The following is a 19,581-nucleotide window of genomic DNA, read 5'->3' on the forward strand; positions in this document are numbered from 1 at the left end:
CTACTCTGAAGAAGGCCTCAGTTGAACACTAGAGCTGTTTCAAGCATAGGTGGGCGATCAATAGAAGGTTTCAGGCCACGTCAGCACTCGATCAGGCAGAATGTCAGGTAGCTTCGGTCCTGTTCAGGATAACATAAAACAAGACAACGGTGATGGTGATGGTGGTGATATCTGAGATCAAGCTGGTGGTGGGGAGCTCTCCCGCACGTGAGAGCACATGATATCTGTTAGGACAATCTAGTTTAGGAAGGCGGTTAGGTGGGGCAATAGCCCCCACCAAGAAAATCGATGTAGAATATAAGATAGATAGATATATAGGAGCATAGTCACATGGCGTTTGAATTGAGCGGCCAATCAAAATCCCTACAAAGAAACCAATCAGACCGCAGGTACTTCCAGAAATTGCTTGCTCCGCTGCGGAACATTATAGAAGGTCCAAATGGCTTCCTGAAAAATCCTTCCAACATGGTTCTATGACATGATTCTATACAGTTGTTGGTATATAGCCGACAGGGGGTAAGACAAAAAAAAAAGACAAAAAAGGTGCTAAACGTCGGAGTTCAGATACAAGCATAGCATGTCCTGGTTTCGATCCAGGGACCTATTATGCGTTAGATGACTAAAGTTGATGAGATGGACAAGGATAAGCTTACCTCCGGGTTATGAGCCCGGCGCTCTTCCCCTGAGCTAACATGCTGTGGTGAATGTTTTTGTATATTGTTGATATATAACCAGTCTCATCTAACGGGTAAGAAAGATACAAAAAGAAATCTGAATATGGAAATTCAGATATAGTAGTATAGCATGTCCTGGTTTCGATCCAGGGACCTATTGTTTGTTAGGTAATTAATTTTAATTGAATAAAGATAGATAAGCTTACCTCCGGGTTATGAGCCCGGCGCTCTTCCCCTGAGCTAACATGCTCTGACTGGTGCAATTTTGACGGAGAAATATGTAATTTAAGAAATACAACTTTGAATATCCTACGATGTCGGTATCTGGCCAGGACGGTCTACGCGGGACAAGGCACGGCTTGCCGACAACTGGTAATCTATTTAATCTGCCTTATCTGTCCGATAGAAGTTCACTTTGGCCTTACAAGACTCAAACCAATTGGGTCTAGAAAAGACACTAAAATGGCCACTCAAGCTAACACACATAAAAAGGACTCTGCTACTCACCGATCTTTTTCCCAATTGTAAACTGCAGGGCAAGACATTGCACATGTTCGTTACGAAAGATATCTAAGTATAATCATGCAATTACATATATGCTGCCTATGCTAATCATATCATCATCTGACATTTGTGCCCGCTATGGGGAAATAATAGCTGGAATCATAAATAAAAAGGTATATGTCGAACAGCTAATTGGTTACGAGTATGTATTTGATCCAACTATCAAAGAGGTAGACGAGCTCCCTTGTCGAGGGTTCCATACAAAGAGAGTTGAAGATAAAGGAATAGATCCCAACGAAGAAATATTGGCGTAGTTCCTGGCTTGCCATATTGGAAAACCCTCACAAGGCACATGGCGTAGGTCCATTATAGGTTTTTGGAAATATATAAACAGCCGCCATCTCAGTAGAGGTCATTCGTTCTTCCCGCTATTGTTATAACTCAGCTACCGAGGAGATAACGATGCACCAATACCAACAAATTCCCTGTGATGCGTATAGTGTCATACGGACGCTTTGTGTGATGAACACCTTTAGTCCTAGGTTTCAAAGTTACGATAGCGGAATAGGCAGGTGAAGTATAGCTGGCAAAGTATAGATTCAATATGACATCTGATATATCTATCATAATGTAGAGAATAATCAATAGACCGGGCCAGGTGGGCCATAGTCACATACTAGAAGTAACGGCAGAGAAATTAATCGTAAAGGCCGCCATAAAAGGGGGGAGCCCGACACACAAAACGCCCAATGCTATGCAGAATTATCGATCCTAAACGCCGCTTCAGCCACCATGCGACCAAAACTCATCAGGATTTATTGCTACGCGAACAAGGAGTGGGTGTAAACGCTAGCTAACGTAAGTCGAGTTATGAAAATCGCTATCAACTGGTTGACGGGTTGCTGGTATAGACACTCTCAAAGTCTATCCTCTCTAGCATCCCATTCACACGGTCAATTTCACGGGTGAGATCCTCCACGTTCATTGCCAGACTGCTGACCTCGTCGAACTTGCGGCGTCGGTTCGCATCAGCGATCATTTCAGAGACGAAGAACTTCTGTTCCTCAAGAACAATAAGCCGCTCACGGAGCGACTTTTCTTCTGCTTCTAGTGCGGAAATGGCGCTGCTTGTGTCGCTGGCCAGGCTGCTGTTACTGCCACTTGCAGCCACACTACTATACTTAATAATAGACAAGGCAGAGCCTTGTCGTCGATGACCACTCGTCGAACCATTGTTAGGGCTGGGTGAGCTGGTAGGAGAGCTTGGTAGTCGGCCATTGGGTGTTGAATGTTTGAGAACTTTGGGCAGAGCTTTTAGAGGAAGCATATGAAGATGGAGGAAGTTGCTGGCCTGCTGATATACAGCCTTCTGGAGACGTTGCTGTGCTGAAGATTCTGTAGGCAAGTCGCGTATGCGTCGAGCGGCGACATCATACTGGGCGAAGGAATCAATAAGTCGCTTGCGGATTTTGGAAGCTTCAGCTATTTGAGCGGACGACGGTGGCCGTCTGGGGTCTCTAATGTACATGATTAGCATACAAACAGCATTTATATGGGTGGCAGATCACATACTGCAGTGCCGTTAATAGCTTTTGAAACTTAGGCAAAAGGATTCGAATGCCCCTTTCAAACTGTACCAGATTCTCATAAGCCCTTAAGTCTGGGGGTTTCCGCACGAGGTCGGCTTCGAAGTCTCGACGGTCAAATATCGTTGCCCTGCATTCTTTACAGAGTCTGACATCAATGTTCATTATGTCCATGTTACTGGACTTCTCTGTGGATGTTTTCGATACTGCAAGTTATCAGTGAAGGTAGTTTTAGTTACTAAGTGATAAACTTACAAGGGGTGATGCTCAGAGGTACTTCAGTAGAACACCCGGTGGCTGGGTCACCGCAGACAACTCGCCCGCAAGTTCTGCAATGATGCCTTCGAAAAGTATAGCTGGTAAAGTCTTGCTGGCAAAATGGACATCTCAGGACGCTCGAGTCGTCCTGCCAGCTGACGACTGTTTGCTCAAGGGTCTTTCGTTGGTCATTCTGCCACGCTATGGACCAGATCTTACTTGTGTTCGACTGGATCTGTTCCACAGGCAGGCTAGCTAATAGCTGGGTGAGTCGTGTCAAACGCTTCTCTAGCCGGGATACTTCTAGGAAAGCCTTGTCGACTGTTTGTTTTCTCACAGATTTGAAATCGTCCGTTCGGTCCCTTATCAGGCCTGTAATTATTAGCAATTATAGAGCGACGCACACGTGGGACCCGGTTTACCATTGTGATCATTATACCCCTCCCTAGACTTATAACACGTTTCGCAAACCCTACACCATAAACCTCTTACCGGTTCATGTTGCGCCGACCTCGATAACTTCATCTGGTACATGGTGTGTTCCTCGCAAAATAGCTTCCCGCATTTTCGACAGTTGACACATCCATTGGTGGCATTAAGTCGCTTCCCGCACGACGGTTCCAGACAAACATCATATAGACCTCGTGTTTGCCAATGATCTTTTGTTATGATGTCGTCAGGGTCAAGTGGTTTCGGTAGTTCAGGGGCAGGCGCTTGGATGGATCCAGAAGGACGACTGGGGCCAGCGAAGGGTTGCAGATTGTCGTTCGACTCGAAAACATCTAGCCCCTTTAATTTCTGGTTCAAGACGGCAAGAGGCTGGAACCGTCTCGCTTTCTCCATCTGTATTTTGAACCAATCCTTGACTTCATCCTGTCGATCATCTTCTAAGTTCTGATGTACGTCATCAAGATGTCTGCGACTGTATTAACGGGGGGCGGGATAGAATCCGTGGAGTAGGTAATACCTATTCAACTGCAACAGTGTTACCTGTACGGTTGTCAGTAAGTCGCCTCGTGTTGAGAATACATGTGAAGACTATGAACAAAGGGGAGCAAGTAAACATACCATCTCCTCACTGCAGATTGGACAAGCCAGTTGAGCTCCGGCAGCTGCCGGGGCGGCAGGAATCGAGGTACCGACATTATCAAGAGAGATGCGAGAGGTGAGATCTTGTGTTTCGGAGGAAAATTGGGAGGCAGAGGCCTGGGAGCTAAGGGAAACGCTGCTGGCGGTCGGTGATAAGAGCCTCGGTTTGGGTTGCGGAGACGGGGTTGAAGCCGATGGGGAGAGAGCGTTCGCGCTGCCTAGGATACGACCTCCACCCAACGTCCTCCGGGACATATTGGCTTAAATTAGTAGAGCATGGGAGGGAAATTCCGCGGAAAGCGGTAAGGAAGGCGATCTGGGCGGGAAGGTAAAAGAAAAGAAGAGTAAAGGGAATAGTGTAACAGCCGGCCGTACATGCAGCGCAGCTTTGATGTTTCAGTTCTGGATCGAGGCGGAGCTTGGGGATGCAGCAACGTAGGACAGCTGATCCAGACTACCTAGGAGGGGCGGATCCCCCATGTGATGCCTGAGGCAGAAACATCCATGTATGCATGTACTTGGGGCGTACTCCGTACTGTACCAGGACATAGACTTGCCCTGAATTCTGAACAGTACACAATTTGCACGGTAGAACGTGGTCCCAAACTGTACTCGACCATATATGTCTAACATTTTGTATTGTATAGAACACTTTACAACATGAATTCTCCCATACATGCCAAAAGCATAGACTTCTATCCGCTCACAGCAACAATAGTATATCTAAACAGCATACCCCCTAAAAATATCTAGAGAAAGAATAATTAATCTAAACCTTCCTCTGCGCTTCTTGCGCAGACAACTTCTCCAGCTCCTCCTTGGCCTTACGAGCGGTTTCCCGCTTGAGCTGGTCCGGACGGCGCACGGCAATGTCCTTCGGGCGGAAATCACTGAACAGCGTCTTCAGTACATTCTCAATAATCCAGCAACCGGCGTAGTCAAAAATCATGAGGACGGTCAGCGTGAGCTTGAACTCAGTGCTAAACGGGACGAGGCGTAGCTTTTCGTTGAGCTCGGGAATGAACTCAGTGGCGCAGGAGAAGGCCATAGCCGATGCTCCCACCAAGCCCCAGTACATGGCCTTGTTCTCCCGGATGGACTCTCTGAAAGGACGGCCTTGGTAGTTGATAGAGAAGGTAGAGATCTGTTGGATGAGTTGAAGCAGGTAAATGGCGCTGTTGAGTAGGGATGGCTCGAACTCTCCCTCCAAATCGATGTCGGATTTTCTCCTGGGGAGTGTCAGCAAGATTCCCTAGCATAATTCAGCCAAAGGGACATACGGTTCAATGGAATAGACGTAGTTTGACAAGTAGATCAGAGTCACAATGTGGATCGCAAACTGCCCAAGTACCGAGCCAATGATGTATACGTTGAAAATATTAGGCTGAGGGCGTTCTTTGGACAGACCTTCCACAGACTATAATATCAAGTTAGCATCGTATTGAGCATGTCGCTTGGGTGATTTCTTACCTTTGCGCGCGAAATTGAAAGGAAGCAGACACTCATCACCATGCCGCTGATGGTCACTTGACCGTCGCCGAACTTAATTCCATCGAGGTAGATGACGCTCAGACTGTACGCACTGATCAAGCAATTCAGAGCAAGAATTTTGTACATCTGGATTGTCGCAACGAGCGTACAACGGCCTTGACGAAGGATATTGGGAATGGCGATAACATTGGCCAATTTGCTAGTGAAAGGCGCAGCAACCGATGCGTCTCCCAGTTTGATCGTGGGAGGTTCGCTGTCATCCAATTCCTGCTCCAACATGGAGCTAGTAAGCTTGTCTGCCAATCCAGCCGCCGCCGCAGAAGCTTGCTGCTGGCGCTGCTGTTGAGGAGTCAAATTAGCATTGGACTGCTGGAGTGCTTGCGCACCAGGCGATGTAATAGTTGGAATGCTGTCGGCTTGATTTTGAGTGTTTGCTATAGCAGCTGACCCTCTCTTCGCTGCTTCCCTTTCCATGGCTTTCTGATAGTGTGGGTTGGTGGGGCCAGGAGGATACAGGTGGGCAATTTGCAAAGGCACAGGCGGCGATGGCTGGTTGAAGCGCTGCATCATGGCGACCTGCTTCTCGTAAATTTCCTTCATCTTTGTCGTCCGGTAGTGCTCGGCAATCTTGGTAAGATCTTCAGGGGATCCATTCAGAAGTGCAACACCAACATGCGCTTGCTTCAAAGCCCCAACATCATTGGTGCCGTCACCACACATCAGAGTAGTATAACCAGCATCTTTGAGGCCGAGGAGAATGTCCTCCTTTTGTTTAGGAGAGACGCGAGCATATACCCATGTGTGACGTAGGAGCTCCGAGAAGGCCTTCTGACCTTTGAACTTAGCCAATGCGTAGCCAGTGATACAGATGTCTTTCGTCTTCAGAATCTCAGAGTCCAAGTTTTGAGTAGGATCCACATCACGGTTAAACTTGTCATCAATACTGCGCCAAACTAGTCTGGTTCCAGAGGTGTCGTGTTCGGGTGCGTCGAGAATCAGGACTTCACGATCTACGATCTCAACTTGGCGTGCGACATGAACGGCGGTCAATGGGTTATCGCCAGTAATCATTACAACGCGGTGGCTGCTCTCGTTCAACATGCGCACGGCCTTGATGGCATCTTCCTTCAAAGGGCATTGCAAGACAAGGAAACCAGCGAAGATCAGTTCTGATTCTACTTCCTCACGAGTATAGTTGTTGATGCGTCCCTGGGACAATTCGGCCTCATGAGAAAGATACTTGTAGGCGAGAGCAAGAACACGAGCACCATTACGAGTGAAGTACTTGAACGTCTCTTCATAGTTGGGGGGTGCGTTCACAAGCATAGATCTGATAGTCTCCGGAGCACCTTTGACGCCAACAAAGGTTGACTTGTTCTTCTTGGATGATTTTCGATCATTAGTGATAACCGTTGCGATTGTGCTCTGACGCTTCAAAGCCGAGGAGAACTGGAATCGCCTCTTGACCTGAACTGATTCGGGGGAACGGGAAGGGTCGGCTGCCGATGCATTCTTGGGAGTCAGAGTATCGTTCCTGCCAAGGGTCCAACCGAGCCACTGTAAAGTAGCTTTCTCCATTGGATCACCAACGACTTCTCCTTCATCCAGTTTGACCAGAGCGTGGGCGCTCGCAAGGACAAGAGTTGTGTCAACTCCGATGTTGCCGCCTTTGGCAAGCTCGGTATGAGCGCCGTCCTTTTCGACCTTCGCGCTTTGATGACCTAAGGTAAGACCCGCAATACCATCGACGACGAGATCTTCTCCAGTTAATGTACCAGTTTTATCAAAGCAAGCCACATCGACACGTCCCGCGAAGGGGATCCGGAAGGGCTCAGTGCAGAAAATAGCAAATTTGCTCAGAGCAGCAAGACTTGTATTGACAGCAAGGCTGAGTTCCATAGGAAGCTCAGGAGGAACGACGCTGGTGATGATGAGGACACAATCAAGAAGCAACTTCGATCTCTTGCGGTCTTGTGCGACACCTTCTTGCCACACATACCATGAAGCGGCGAGGGCAAAAATGAGAAGGAACAGAATGAAAAGCAAGGCTTCCACATTGTTGGCCGAGACGCGTTCTGTCGAGTAGATCATAGTACGTACGAGGCTACCTTGGCTTGTTTCAAAGCCAGTCTTCACCACGATACCGATGGCGCCATTGTCAGGAGGAGAAGGAACCTTCGACGTGCTCTTCTCTGATTCCTCCAAGTTAGAGTTCGGATGAGTGATCTGCAAAACCTTGGTACCACCATGCACAAAGGCATTCTTGTCTAGACCATCCGGTTCAATCAAATCATCCCCAGGTCTAAGTTGGATAGACTCCTTCAGGAGTGGAGTACTCTCTCCCGAGAGCATGGCTTCGTTGACGATAGCACTGCCTTCGACCAGAAGGATATCACAGGCCACTCCACTGTCTTCCTTAGTCCGACTCACTGACATTAGATCGCCGGGCAGAAGCTTGTCACTAGTGATCTCCTGCCATTTCCTCTCACGGTACACCCACACGTCGTAGGGTTTGATATTCATTCCTCGAAATTCACTAAGAGTCCTCTGACGCTGCCAAACTACGGTGCTCTCGAATGCAACCAGCATGAAGAGTGTGAACAGGGAGTAGTACCAATATTCATCCAGCATCCACAGTCCGACGCAGAAGATCTGGAAGACGAAGAAAGGCGCCACGGCATGCTCCTGGAAAAGTTCAATGAATCCCGGAACAGGAATGTCAAACTTGTTGTCCCCATAATGGTGCTGGATGCGCTCTACTTCGGCCTTGGACGGTAATCCCTGGTTCTCTTGGAAAACCTTGATGGCGGGCTTGGGTTCGGCATCAAGGACGTATGACAGGGGCCCAAAGCACCGACGTTCCGGATAATACAGGAACCGGCGCTTCTGGAACAAAAATGAGATTGTTATCTTTCCACCCATGGAATCGCGTATCAAAGGACATATTTCGGCCGACCCAGCGTTGGCCGCGGGAATCACTTTGATGAGCTGTGCAGAATCGATAGACTTTGTACTCGTTGCGGTGAACAGTGTTTGGATGTTGATATTCCATTTCGTCATCAACCAAAGGAGCGATTGAGCCGTGATAATCGATGCAAGCCAGACAAAGGTCCATTCTTGGCCTTGAATATAAGTATCATAGCGCCCAGGAGAGAGGTAGATGGACAAGAACGCAGGCCAGACGATTAAAAACGGCCAGACATAAGTGTGAAGCTGGACAGGAAGTGGGTTATGGAACGACGAATATTTGATCTGCGGATCATCTACGAGTTTTGCCCTATACGCTGGTTAGTCTGGAATTGCACGCGACAAGAGGCTGTCACTAACATGGTGAGTACTCGAGTGACCACGACCCGGGTCAAACGACGCGAGGCTAGAAGATGAGACGGGAGATTCAGTAAACCATAGGAAAATGTGAAGTAAGGCTGCCGATCTGTGCAGGTTGTTGGATTCGAAAGCAAAACGCCGTCAAGAAACGCCGCAAAGAAGCCACCTCGACACTATAATTTTCCTTCCGGAGGTTTCGCCGCTTAACTCTCAAGGTCCGTCGTCGCGCGTCGTCGATTGGCTGACGCCACGTGCCATGTACGGAACTGACATTTTCCAATCCGATGCAAGTACTAGCGAATCACGTTGAATTGATCCAATGGTAGCAACAGTTTCTACTATGATATGGACTCTGCTTTTCTATACCAAGTTTCAGAAGAATTTCAAGCAAGTTGAAGTTTTCATTTCATTTTTTTTATTTTTTTTTTTCTCTCTAAACTCTAGTGAATTCGTGTCATGAATTACAATTAATACTTTACATCTCATCGGATGATACATAGAATGATTTTTGCACGTTGACACCGTTCATAGGGTGCTGTTTAGGATTCAAATCCTCCTGACTGCTGTTCCCACTGTGGGAAGTCTGGACTGTGGTAACGATCGCATGAGAGTCTTCGGGATCGATATCTGGTCTCCAGTACCTTGTTGCTGCCGCACGATCATTCTTGGATTGCAGCGTCCCGTTGCCGTTCATACTTGACAGAGGAACGCTACCGGTCGTTCTTTTTACACTATGGGTGGCACCATAGCTAGTTCCCCGGAACCAGCGGAAGAGCGGGCGGAGGGTGACGAGACTTCCTGCCGTTATACCAAGACCAGCTTCAACATTGGACCAGATTGAAATATCGGTTGTTGCATCTAAGTAGAGCTGTGGGTTAGCTGGGAGAGTCTTTCGGTTTCACGCAGGGATGACAGCGAGAACTCACAGAGGAATTCGGTGTCTTTATAGTGATGAAGGTAAGGAATGCGGACTATAACGGCAGCACTCGCACTAAACCCCAGACAATCAGCAATAGAACCAAAGGCAAAAGTATGCACCTATGGCAACTTAAACTTACATGCAACCCAAGCTTAGGATACCGGCCAAAGCAGCCTTTGTCTTCGTGTTCATTTGCAGGTTCCACACCAGGGCGATGGGCAACAGACCCAGGATAAAGTCGCAAAGTGTGGCGAAGACGCTGTAAACGTAGGCGATATCAATGAGGTGCTGAGTTTTCATACAAGTTCCCGAAGCGCCCGGCCTCATCCGCTGCCAGAAATACTCCACCGGATGACATTGTAATGTCAACATAAACCAAAATACAAGGCCCACGACAGTTGAGACGCCAATGACGACCCAGAGGAGTATCGTATGCATTTTAGCGACCGTGAGGCGAAGAAGTGCCAGTGCGATAGAAATCTTGGCAATTACACATGTGAAAACATAGCTTGTTTGGCCGAGCCACCACCACTGTATCGAGCGCGTCAGTCAAAGAAGAGGTTCAATCTGGGATTCCACGCACAAACAATGCGGCTTCAACATGTTCAGGCTCAAGGTCATCCAACTTCCGACCTATACCATAAACCGCGCCTGTGATACCGCATAAGGCGAACAATATATTCAACGCCTGCGATTGAATTATAACATGGTTAGTTTAGTCCAACAAGGCATACTACGGCAACCCAGTAAGCCAACCACATACCATCGCGAACACCATGAAAATATCATCCCACCCGAAGGCTTTTACCAACCTCAGCCGGACAAAACATCGCAGACAGACGGAGATGAAAGAAATCCCCAGAAAAATGATGGTGACGACAAAGATTTGTTCGCTGCGACCCTTGAATTCTACCATCGTGAAGCAAAGGCTTGATTAGATCAAGCAGGATGCATAATCTAGAAAGCCAAGGACATCTCCTAGGAGGAGTGGAAAGGATAACCACAGGGTTGAATGTAACTCAAGACATCATCCTTCCAACTGCGGGATACCATACATTATTAGGGGGGGGATGAAACTGGGCCTCTGCGCTAAAAAAGTACGCTTTGACAATTACACTTTTACAGTCGCAGTGGCAAGCATGCGACTCCAGGGAGTTAGTTGCATCGAAAATGCCGACTGGAGCCAACTCCAGGTGCCACTTCGTTGGGTGTGTGGGGATAGCGCCATTGTCATTTTCATTTTATTTGGCTCAAGAAGCAGCATGCGGCAGAGCAGAACTTTAAACGTGCCTCATAGCCGGACTTTTCCAGGACACTATTGGGAAGCGAGCCTCCTCAGTAAGCGCATGTTCGGAACTACAAGGATGACCTCGGCTGGTCTATTGTCTACTAGTCCTTAATTTGGTTGCCCTAAGGCGCAGGGGTTGAGGCACTATGTACGAGCCCATGTACTCTGTATGATGACATGACTCAAAGTGAGGAGAAAAAGCGATGCGAAATGGCTTACTAGGGTTCATCTGTCTTGGACAAGAATTATGGGCATTGACCACGGTACTTGAGTGGGCTTCTGCTTGTGATGGTCCATAGTTCCGACGATGGAATAAGTGGAGAGACGAAGGACACGGACGGGTTAGTGATAAATTGGAATTACCTAACATCGAAGGTGAAGGGGTTCATCAGTGGAGGCAAATACGGACTTGCGCGGAGCCATAGCCGTCGTAATATCCGCTCCGGCCCGATAATGTCCCAGTTCGCACGGCGTCTCAAGAACCTCGCTCGAGCTTGGTTCAATTATGAGTGTTCTTCTCCCAATCTCAATTGTGAAAGATACAGAGTTTGGCATCAATGCGCCTGCAAAAAGTCCCTTTCAAATATGGTCGGGACGTGCTTACAACAATCACATGGGTTACCATTGGCCACGAAGGAGTTTTATTCACAATATTACCTAAGGAACCCATCTGCCAAGCGAAGCTAATCCAGTAGAGCCACCAAATACTCTTCCTTTTTAACTTCTTCATTCTTTTTTTTTTTTTTTTTGTTTTCCCCCTCGTGTGGATAGCTAAGCTATGCACATTCCAGACCGTGCTACAGGGCAGAGTGGGTGAGCAATCCATGGTTCAGATCCTAGCCCGCTTGCTATAACTGTAATGAATCTAATGATGTCCAATTAATATACCGCCTACCGAGTCATGGGTTTGTCGGCAACGTCAGGAACATTTAACTTATGGAGCAAATAGGTTAAATCCCCTTTTACATTCTGAAGGATCTTCACATGCGTATTCCAATAATCCAGTTTCGCCTCTCGTGGGATATCGAATACGAGAATCAAACTCTGCTGTGCATGGTACCCTAGTATCGAATGCTGATCGGAGGTCCAGATGAAGAAAGGCTTTGTAAATTTAATTGATCCCATCTTAAGATCGGCATGATAGACTTCATGGCTCGAAGTAAGTTGGTTGAAGCGGTGGCTATTAAGATTCTTCCATCATAGGGATCAGCACACACCGAAGACCAACTATAAACTATAAACCGCTAGCTGCCCCTTTTCAGCCTCCAGCGCGTCTACTTACTGTTAGTACGTAGCACCATCGCTAAGTAGTGTGTGAGGATCGCTTGTTTCTAGACTATTCGCTAAACCTTGTTTTTCTTTCCAGGATAACCCGTTTGATTTTCCATGAGTAAGAACAAAGCTAACCCTCACTGGCTCACTCATATCACCGGCGGTATAACTATACAGTGTTAGTATACACATACACTTGCACTTTATACCCACAACGGCTGGGCCACTCACATGTTCACTAATCCTTGAAAAGCGACACCGCGGCGATAGGTTACATTCAAAGTAACATGGCACTGCGTCCAAGCCGGAGTTCTACCAAGTTGGGCACTGGCGGCTTCGCCCCAAGTTGGTAGGGTCGAGTTCCCGCCCCACAGGACTCCGTAGTGGTATCCGGGAATCCACAGTAATTTATCTGCTTTGCCGATGGGATATTTTAGGCTGTTTAGCACATTCTTCGCCTGTGTCATTGCTCTACTCCGGAGTATGCTGTGCATAATAAGATCACAACAGGGCAAAAACGTGGTGCTGTAGATTCATTGCCACCCTCTCATTCACCCTCTCATTCACCCTTTCATTTGTGCATATACATCTGTATACACTACTAGCAATAGGTATGCACGGTGTTATACCTACATACCTAGTAGTAATTAAGAAACAGGACCTCTGCCAACTAACTACTAGATGTAAGCACAAGCTATAAGAAATCTCCTCCCCGAAGACATTATATGGAGTAGCACGATCTACTCCGGCAGATACTAGTACCATGTTAAGCAATATTGCTATTCGCTATATTTGGCGAGAGGCCTCTGAGTGGTCTGTTTCATCGACCAAGAGAATTTTTATAGGACGTGAACTGCATATCAATTATGCTATTTTAGGAATTGTTAGTGCAAATCCGCTGCCGGGAGCGGCTTCTGTCTTCCCCCTTTTCCTTAGCCTCTCCCACCGTTTCCACGCCGTTCAAGTTTCAACTGCCGCAGCGGGGAATGTTCGATTTGGGTACTCGTTTCCGCGGTGAAATGTACCCCGTAGCGAGCAGACCAGCAATGCTTGTTGACGGCGCCTTGTTGATCAAATCCTGCTGTGACGATCTGCTCCCGATCCGTAGCTAATGTTATCAGCTAGGTTCAACTATCGCTCGAGTCTAATCTTGCCCTCAAGAGAAGAGCCGTCTTTCGGTATTCGATTCGGCAATACTTCCGCGAGTACCGAGTACATGCGCTTGATAAACTAGCTTAGCTTCCTTGTCGACTGTGTACGCTAGGTGTGAATGTTTCAGGCTATCTCAATCTGACACAGGCATCGTATCACGATCTTGCGTGACATGCATAAGGCTGGAGTCCGGTCGATGTCTCTTTTCCATTTATATCTGCACAGATGTCACCTCTGTGGGTTATTTTTAGTTGGAAGAAACAGGTCTATTTTTTATGTGAAACTGACCGACAGTGACAGGCCATCCCACCTAAACTCTATTTCAAAGAGATAAGAATTCCTTATCTAACCGTCTTCCTCTTTTAGCCGGACCATCTCTGCTATACAACTCATTGAATCAGACCGTCGAGCGAAGTGATCTGTCAGGGCATTCCTGGGGTCATTGTATATTGCGTTTTTGCCCAGCATGTCAGTTGACACTGCCTTTACGGCCAGTGCTCGACAACGCAAGGCCTGTCAGCATCTCCGAGACCGGGTGGGAGGTTGTCAATACGCATCTACGGAGGTCCTCTTTTGAAGACCACAATGTTGCACCATTGTGAACTGTTGCTCTTCATATAACCGCCAAACCCCGGTCAATGACTGTCACCGTCGTGTTGAACTACCAGTAGACATATAGTGAAGCTTGTTATTCCTGTGTCCACTGCAGTGTCCCACATGGCGGCTCTCGGCCATGGTCCAAGAACCAACCCTAATGCAGGGACTAAACGCGAGATCGAGTCCCTTCGATGCACCAAGCTGCCCCATCGATGATGCAGATGATAGGCAGTGGGAGGTGGTGGAACTTTGGTATTAACGACGGTTACGAATACCATTGCTCAGGGCAACTCCAGTATCCGGGTACTCCTTGCAAATTGAAAGGTATAGCAGACATCACATGTCGTTATGTGTTAAATTGGACTACAGCGTCTAATACTAGGGCTTATACATGGCGTCATATCAAGACACAAGTCGTCTGTCTGAATCCGCTAAGTCACAATGGCGACCAAGAAAGGCAAAGGTAAGCCAGCACAGCAACATAGTATGTAGTATTGTATGATATCTTTGAATAATATGATGAGCTCTTTTATAAAGCAACTGTGTCCTGAATAGAGGTCCTGCTCGCTTCTGAAATCAGGTATGTATAGCCACCTATATACATGTTTAGAGCATGATACGATGAAATATTATGCACTAGAAATGGTTGTGAATGAACGGAAACAACGCGAATGGTCACCTTTAGATCTACCACTTGGCATCCGGCTGCTCCTGGAACTTCTGAAGAATGGAAACGATGTTCTCCAGAGCCTTCACCTCGCGGGTCAACTGCTCCTGGATCTTCGCCTTGACCTCGTCGGAGACAGAGGTGCTGGAGGCCAGGGACTTGTAGAAGCTCTCATTGTCAGGGGCAGCACCCATGGCCAGGTTAAAGACCGGCTTGATAGCCCAACCGTGGTGCTTGCTGAGGGTAACGCCGTAGGCTCCACGGAAGGAGTCAGCGAGCTTCTCGGAGGTGTTGTCGACGTGGCGGCGGAGGGATTGGGCAGTGAAGTCAAGACCCCTATTTTAATTCGACGTGGTTAGCTAATTGCACAGTTACAACCATTCCATATATTCGAAACATCCATGAGTGGAGACGTTTCAACCCCCTGATAACCACCCTAAAAGAGTTGAGAGCAACGATCAGTACATACCTAACAAGCCAGAGCAGACCCTCAGAGGCAATGTGCTTCTTGGTCTTCAGCTCATTCACAGAGAGAGACTGGACAGTCTCAGACTCGGCGGGGGCAGCCAGCTGCCGGTCTTTGAGTTTCTATACTGAAGTTAGGTCTTTCAGCAGTTGAAGGTGGGGTAAAGATTCTCGGACCTTGACATTTCCAAGGAGGTCGCTCTTAACGGGGTAGAAAGCCTTAGATCCGAGCACATCTAAATATCGTCAGAATTGGACAGATTCCAGGGTCAAGTCAGTTCAATTTCGTACCGAACAAGGTAGTCAGGGATTCGGCGGCTTCAAGGAACTCGGTGGTAGAGATGGAGTTGTCTGCGCCAACGGGAACATCGGCGAAGGACCTCTTAAGGCCGTCAAACCAGGTCTGGGAAGCCATTTTTAATTGTAGTGTACGAGGAGAGAAATGAGAGAAGAGAGCAAGAAACAACGGAGCAGAATAGAGAGAAAGGAGGCAGTTTGAGGGGCACCAGCTGTTATGTCTACCTGTCACACCGCCGTTAGCGGGACAATGGCCACGCAAGCGGCAAGGCCAATCAGCGGGTCCAGACTCTGGCCCCCTGATTTACATCTGCAAACGAATCAAACAGCACAAACAAAGCAAATGGGTGACCAGGGCTGAAGAACAACGACGTCATCGCCTGAAGTCCACCTTTAGAACTGGGACTGATCGATCGGTTCCTGATTGCACATCGCCTCTGTGGATCTTGATAGGCCCTGGGGCTAATCAAGCTAATTTGTCTAATGTTATATAAAATATCTCCCCTTATAGTCACATCTGATGTTTGTGGAGGCGTGCAATGAGCACTCAATACCCCCTAGTTCAGCATGCTGGCGACACAATGGAGACCAACCTACACCCTACATTTCATGACCGCCACCATGGCCTGGAACCGGAGTTCTATACATCTGAGAAATTGGTAGGGGTATCATCATTCTATACACTGTCAGAAAAACTAACCAGTGTTAAAGCGTTATGCATCTGCCAATCATGTCCATGTAACCACCAGACGATTCTTTATCGGGCCAATCCCCAAAGGCTGGCTGCAAAACCATCGCAAATCATGGTATAAAACGCGACTTAGATTCAAAAATTACTCCTCCAAAACCGTTACTTTTCGGGCGGAAACCGATATTGCACAGTACTCACAGGACCCTGCGCGAATCGAGTTATCTCCAGAATTGACAAAGAACGATGAGCCAGAGGATACTATAGAGGGTGAACGGGAAGAGGACTCCAGTGAGCAGGAGGCTGGTGATAATAAAGCCCTCAGGACCTTAAGTGAACCGCTAGGGGAAACCACTGAAGCGCCCTCTTCCCATACCTCTGCCACACCCGGCCCCTCAATGTTGGTCCCAGAGAGGCACAACCAGACTCCAGCTAGCACAGCGACAGATGCGCAATCTTACATAACAGCAAGAGAGGTTGCCGCCAGTCCAGATAGCATACAGCAGACCTCGGGTGACCACAGCAGTGGGGAGACCATCAGACCACTGAGCAAACCAACATCAAGGACCATGAGTCAGTATGAGGCCAGTCAGTCAAGCCCCATGGCATCGCAAAGTGAGCTTGGATCTACGACCCCATTGCTAAGATCTAGGTCGCTGCTCAAAGGGAAAGGACGAATTACTCGAGCACTCTCAACACCGGACCCTGAAACTCAGGAAGTTGAAAGTACCGGAGACCTTGGCGATGTACGGCTTCGTTTCCACAAACGAGCCATAAAATACAATGATAATCTTTTGGATAGACAGCAAAGACTCCGATCTCGAATTTCAAGGACACATAACCTGGTCTCAGGAACGTTGTCGCGTCGGCGCAAAGTAAAAGCAGGCGAGATTATCAAGGCTGAAAGGATGCTTGTTCGAATCGAGGAGACGGAGCATGAACTTCCAGAAGACTATGGTGAGAATGACAGTTGGAGGATGGAAACTAGGGTTGCCGATAATTGGAGGGAGTTCTTGGTGGTTCTTCGAGCGACGTCTGATGAGGATGCGCCGTTTACTCTCCAGATGTATAAGACGCGCGTTATCCCCGAGATCCAGAGACACAACACTAAGGCGAAACCTTACCATGAGATCTTGTTAGGTCGCAAGAAGGTAAATTTGAACCTGTACTCTTCTCTGGATAAGACTGTTGTGATCTGGGGTCCCTGCAAGCATGGCACAAAGATCTACATCATACGACCTAAATCTACGGCGCACGCTGTTGAATGGTACACGTCTCTAGGTTACGCGTTAGGAAGACGCCGGGCGTCTTCACTATCAATTAATGTACCAGACCTTGGGGTGTCGCTTACATTTGAAAACCCTTTCGAGCAATTGGAAGCGCGTCTCGAGGCGAATGAGAGAAGTGGAATACTTTCTCGTTCTACCCCGCAGAAGGCAGCTGCAGCAGAGATCATTATACGTGGTTGCTTTGAATTGTTGGATAAACATCCTGAATGGGCTGACGTATTGCATAAATGGTCTAAAACTGAGAGAATGGGCCTTGCTTGGAAGCGATACGATCGTTTGGAATGGGTCCACGGCATCAATGAGGAAAGAATGTACGGAACCTTAGCGATGCAAAGGACTCACGAGCTCGAGCTCCGACCGCGACAACACTATCGTACGCATGTACATAATGATGACAAGAGGGACGAAGAGCCAGAACCAGTGGAGGGCTTTCTGATTCGCCTTACATCACAAAGAGGTGTGCACCAGCGCATGAACAAAATGTTCTTCAAGCGCCTATATTGCTTCACTCAAGACCATTATTTATTTTTCTGCAGACCCGCAAAGTCCCTGCCGCCAGCTCCCCCAAGACTTTATGCAGATGACTCAAATATCCCATCAACGCAAGACATTCTGAATGAAATGCCACTCTCATACGATGTTGATCCGTTTCCAATACAGAACGGAGAGATAACTTGGCTCTCAAGTGGCAACAAGGAGCACATAAAGAGACACGATGAGGAAGCATTTGCGCAGCTTCGCAGGAACCTCCACAATCTGACCAATGCTGATGGCCACATCGATATCTGTCGAGTGCAGGAAGTGCGTGATGTGCAGCGTAACAGTTGCCCTGCCGACCGAAATATCCGGGAAGGGCCAGATGTTGAGTTCAATCCCGAAGCGAGAGACACTCGGCGAGATGATGGCGCAACTCAGAAGTTTGACGACGATAAAACATTTGAGATGCTTTTGGATAATGACCTTGTTGTCCGGTTTCAGGCGTACGACGAGGGGACTAAGAATGAATGGATGAAGAGGCTTGATGCCCTTGTGAAATACTGGAAAGCACGGTGTGCAGCTGATGCGGCGGAGCTCAAACTCTTGCGGCAGCGCAACCTAGAGATACTTGATATTGACGAAGAGATGGAGTCTGTGGTAGGTCAATTCGCCAAAAAGTGGGAGGTTAGACGGGCAGAAGCATCGCCTTTGTTACATAATATGTGTGCTTTGACTGGCTGTCGAACAATCAAAGTAGGTCCCATATGCGTTTTTTGGGTAATCAATGATACTGATATTGCCCAGATGTCTGGTCAGCTCTTTCGGAAACCACGGCGGCACTCAACGTTCAAACGATGCAATGTCATTCTTACCGACGGGAAATTGTTGATTTTCCGGTCCTCGTTGAGGAAGCGCAATGGTGTTGAAATCCCTCATGTCCATTCTAACCTTGAAGCAACTATAGATCTAAGCGACTGCTATGTTTACTCGGGACTGTTGGCAGAGTCCGATCTGCTCTATACCAACCAAACTTTCGATAGCAATCGCCCAAGCCATCGCACCTTACCCCGGGCTTATCTTTCTACAGACGCTTATACGAGCAGTGATGAAGACACGGCCATTACCTTCGTGATTTGGCAGCCTCTGCGCAAGAATCTCTTTCGAGCACACGAGCAAGGGGAGAAAGGCCAAACAAAGCAGACGTTGAAGCAAGTTTCCAAGCTGGGTGTCCATGGGCGAACTGCGGTATTTAAAGCACGGAGCCGGATAGACAAAGATCGCTGGGTCATGAGCATTGCATCCGAGATTGATCGGCTGCAAGAAAGCAAGCCGGAAGATGTTCGAGTGGTTGCAACACACGGTTAGCTAAATCAAATACTTGAGCTCACTGGATGAGTCACTGCTCCTAGTCCGATAAATCGGGGTCTGTTGCTCAACTCATTGCGTACTTCTTACGCTCATTGCCCTAAATGTTCCCTGCATCTTCTACGTATTCATACACATGTCTTTATAATAATACAAAAGCTCTATGTACAGTACAG

The 19,581-nt window shown here is 47.8% G+C and overlaps 4 protein-coding genes across 4 annotated transcripts; 1 reads left to right on the forward strand and 3 right to left on the reverse strand.

The window, feature by feature from the left end:
• Nucleotides 1-2,061: 2,061 nt before the first annotated feature.
• Nucleotides 2,062-4,366, reverse strand: ANOM_007292 (putative vacuolar segregation protein (Pep7); the record flags this gene model as incomplete). The annotated part of the gene is made up of 6 exons (XM_015552548.1): nucleotides 2,062-2,695; nucleotides 2,751-2,970; nucleotides 3,020-3,394; nucleotides 3,445-3,938; nucleotides 3,990-4,012; nucleotides 4,091-4,366. 6 exons carry the CDS (start codon nucleotides 4,364-4,366, stop codon nucleotides 2,062-2,064), a joined length of 2,022 nt encoding a protein of 673 aa, XP_015407289.1.
• Nucleotides 4,367-4,872: 506 nt separating this feature from the next.
• ANOM_007293 (ion-transporting P-type ATPase SPF1) lies at nucleotides 4,873-10,764 on the reverse strand (the record flags this gene model as incomplete). Its single annotated transcript, XM_015552549.1, has 8 exons — nucleotides 4,873-5,340; nucleotides 5,392-5,528; nucleotides 5,582-8,879; nucleotides 9,409-9,787; nucleotides 9,856-9,920; nucleotides 9,988-10,379; nucleotides 10,432-10,536; nucleotides 10,612-10,764. The coding sequence occupies 8 exons, from the start codon at nucleotides 10,762-10,764 to the stop codon at nucleotides 4,881-4,883; spliced, it is 4,989 nt and encodes a 1,662-aa protein (XP_015407293.1). The 3' UTR covers nucleotides 4,873-4,880.
• A 3,828-nt stretch (nucleotides 10,765-14,592) lies between these two features.
• ANOM_007294 (GLTP domain-containing protein) lies at nucleotides 14,593-15,748 on the reverse strand. The gene is made up of 4 exons (XM_015552550.1): nucleotides 15,581-15,748; nucleotides 15,467-15,525; nucleotides 15,294-15,412; nucleotides 14,593-15,160 (listed from the first exon to the last, which is right to left on the reverse strand). The coding sequence occupies exons 1-4, from the start codon at nucleotides 15,702-15,704 to the stop codon at nucleotides 14,845-14,847; spliced, it is 618 nt and encodes a 205-aa protein (XP_015407288.1). The 5' UTR covers nucleotides 15,705-15,748; the 3' UTR covers nucleotides 14,593-14,844.
• Nucleotides 15,749-16,085: 337 nt separating this feature from the next.
• Nucleotides 16,086-19,544, forward strand: ANOM_007295 (sporulation-specific 71 family protein; the record flags this gene model as incomplete). The annotated part of the gene is made up of 3 exons (XM_015552551.1): nucleotides 16,086-16,245; nucleotides 16,298-18,793; nucleotides 18,845-19,544. Coding segments are annotated over 3 exons (3,192 nt in total), but the record flags the coding sequence as incomplete, so codon positions are not given.
• Between the last annotated feature and the right edge of the window lie 37 nt (nucleotides 19,545-19,581).

Source organism: Aspergillus nomiae (assembly GCF_001204775.2).
Source record: "Aspergillus nomiae NRRL 13137 chromosome Unknown contig00118, whole genome shotgun sequence".
Classification (NCBI taxonomy): Eukaryota; Fungi; Ascomycota; class Eurotiomycetes; order Eurotiales; family Aspergillaceae; genus Aspergillus; species Aspergillus nomiae.

Excerpts from the sequence above, each read along its gene's own strand:
- ANOM_007294 (XM_015552550.1), bottom strand. The coding sequence starts at position 15,704 with ATGGCTTCCCAGACCTGGTTTGACGGCCTTAAGAGGTCCTTCGCCGAT. Across the intron at positions 15,526-15,580 it reads ATCCCTGACTACCTTGTTCG|ATGTGCTCGGATCTAAGGCT; the intron begins GTACGAAATTGA and ends GACGATATTTAG. Across the intron at positions 15,161-15,293 it reads GGTCTGCTCTGGCTTGTTAG|GGGTCTTGACTTCACTGCCC; the intron begins GTATGTACTGAT and ends GAATTAAAATAG.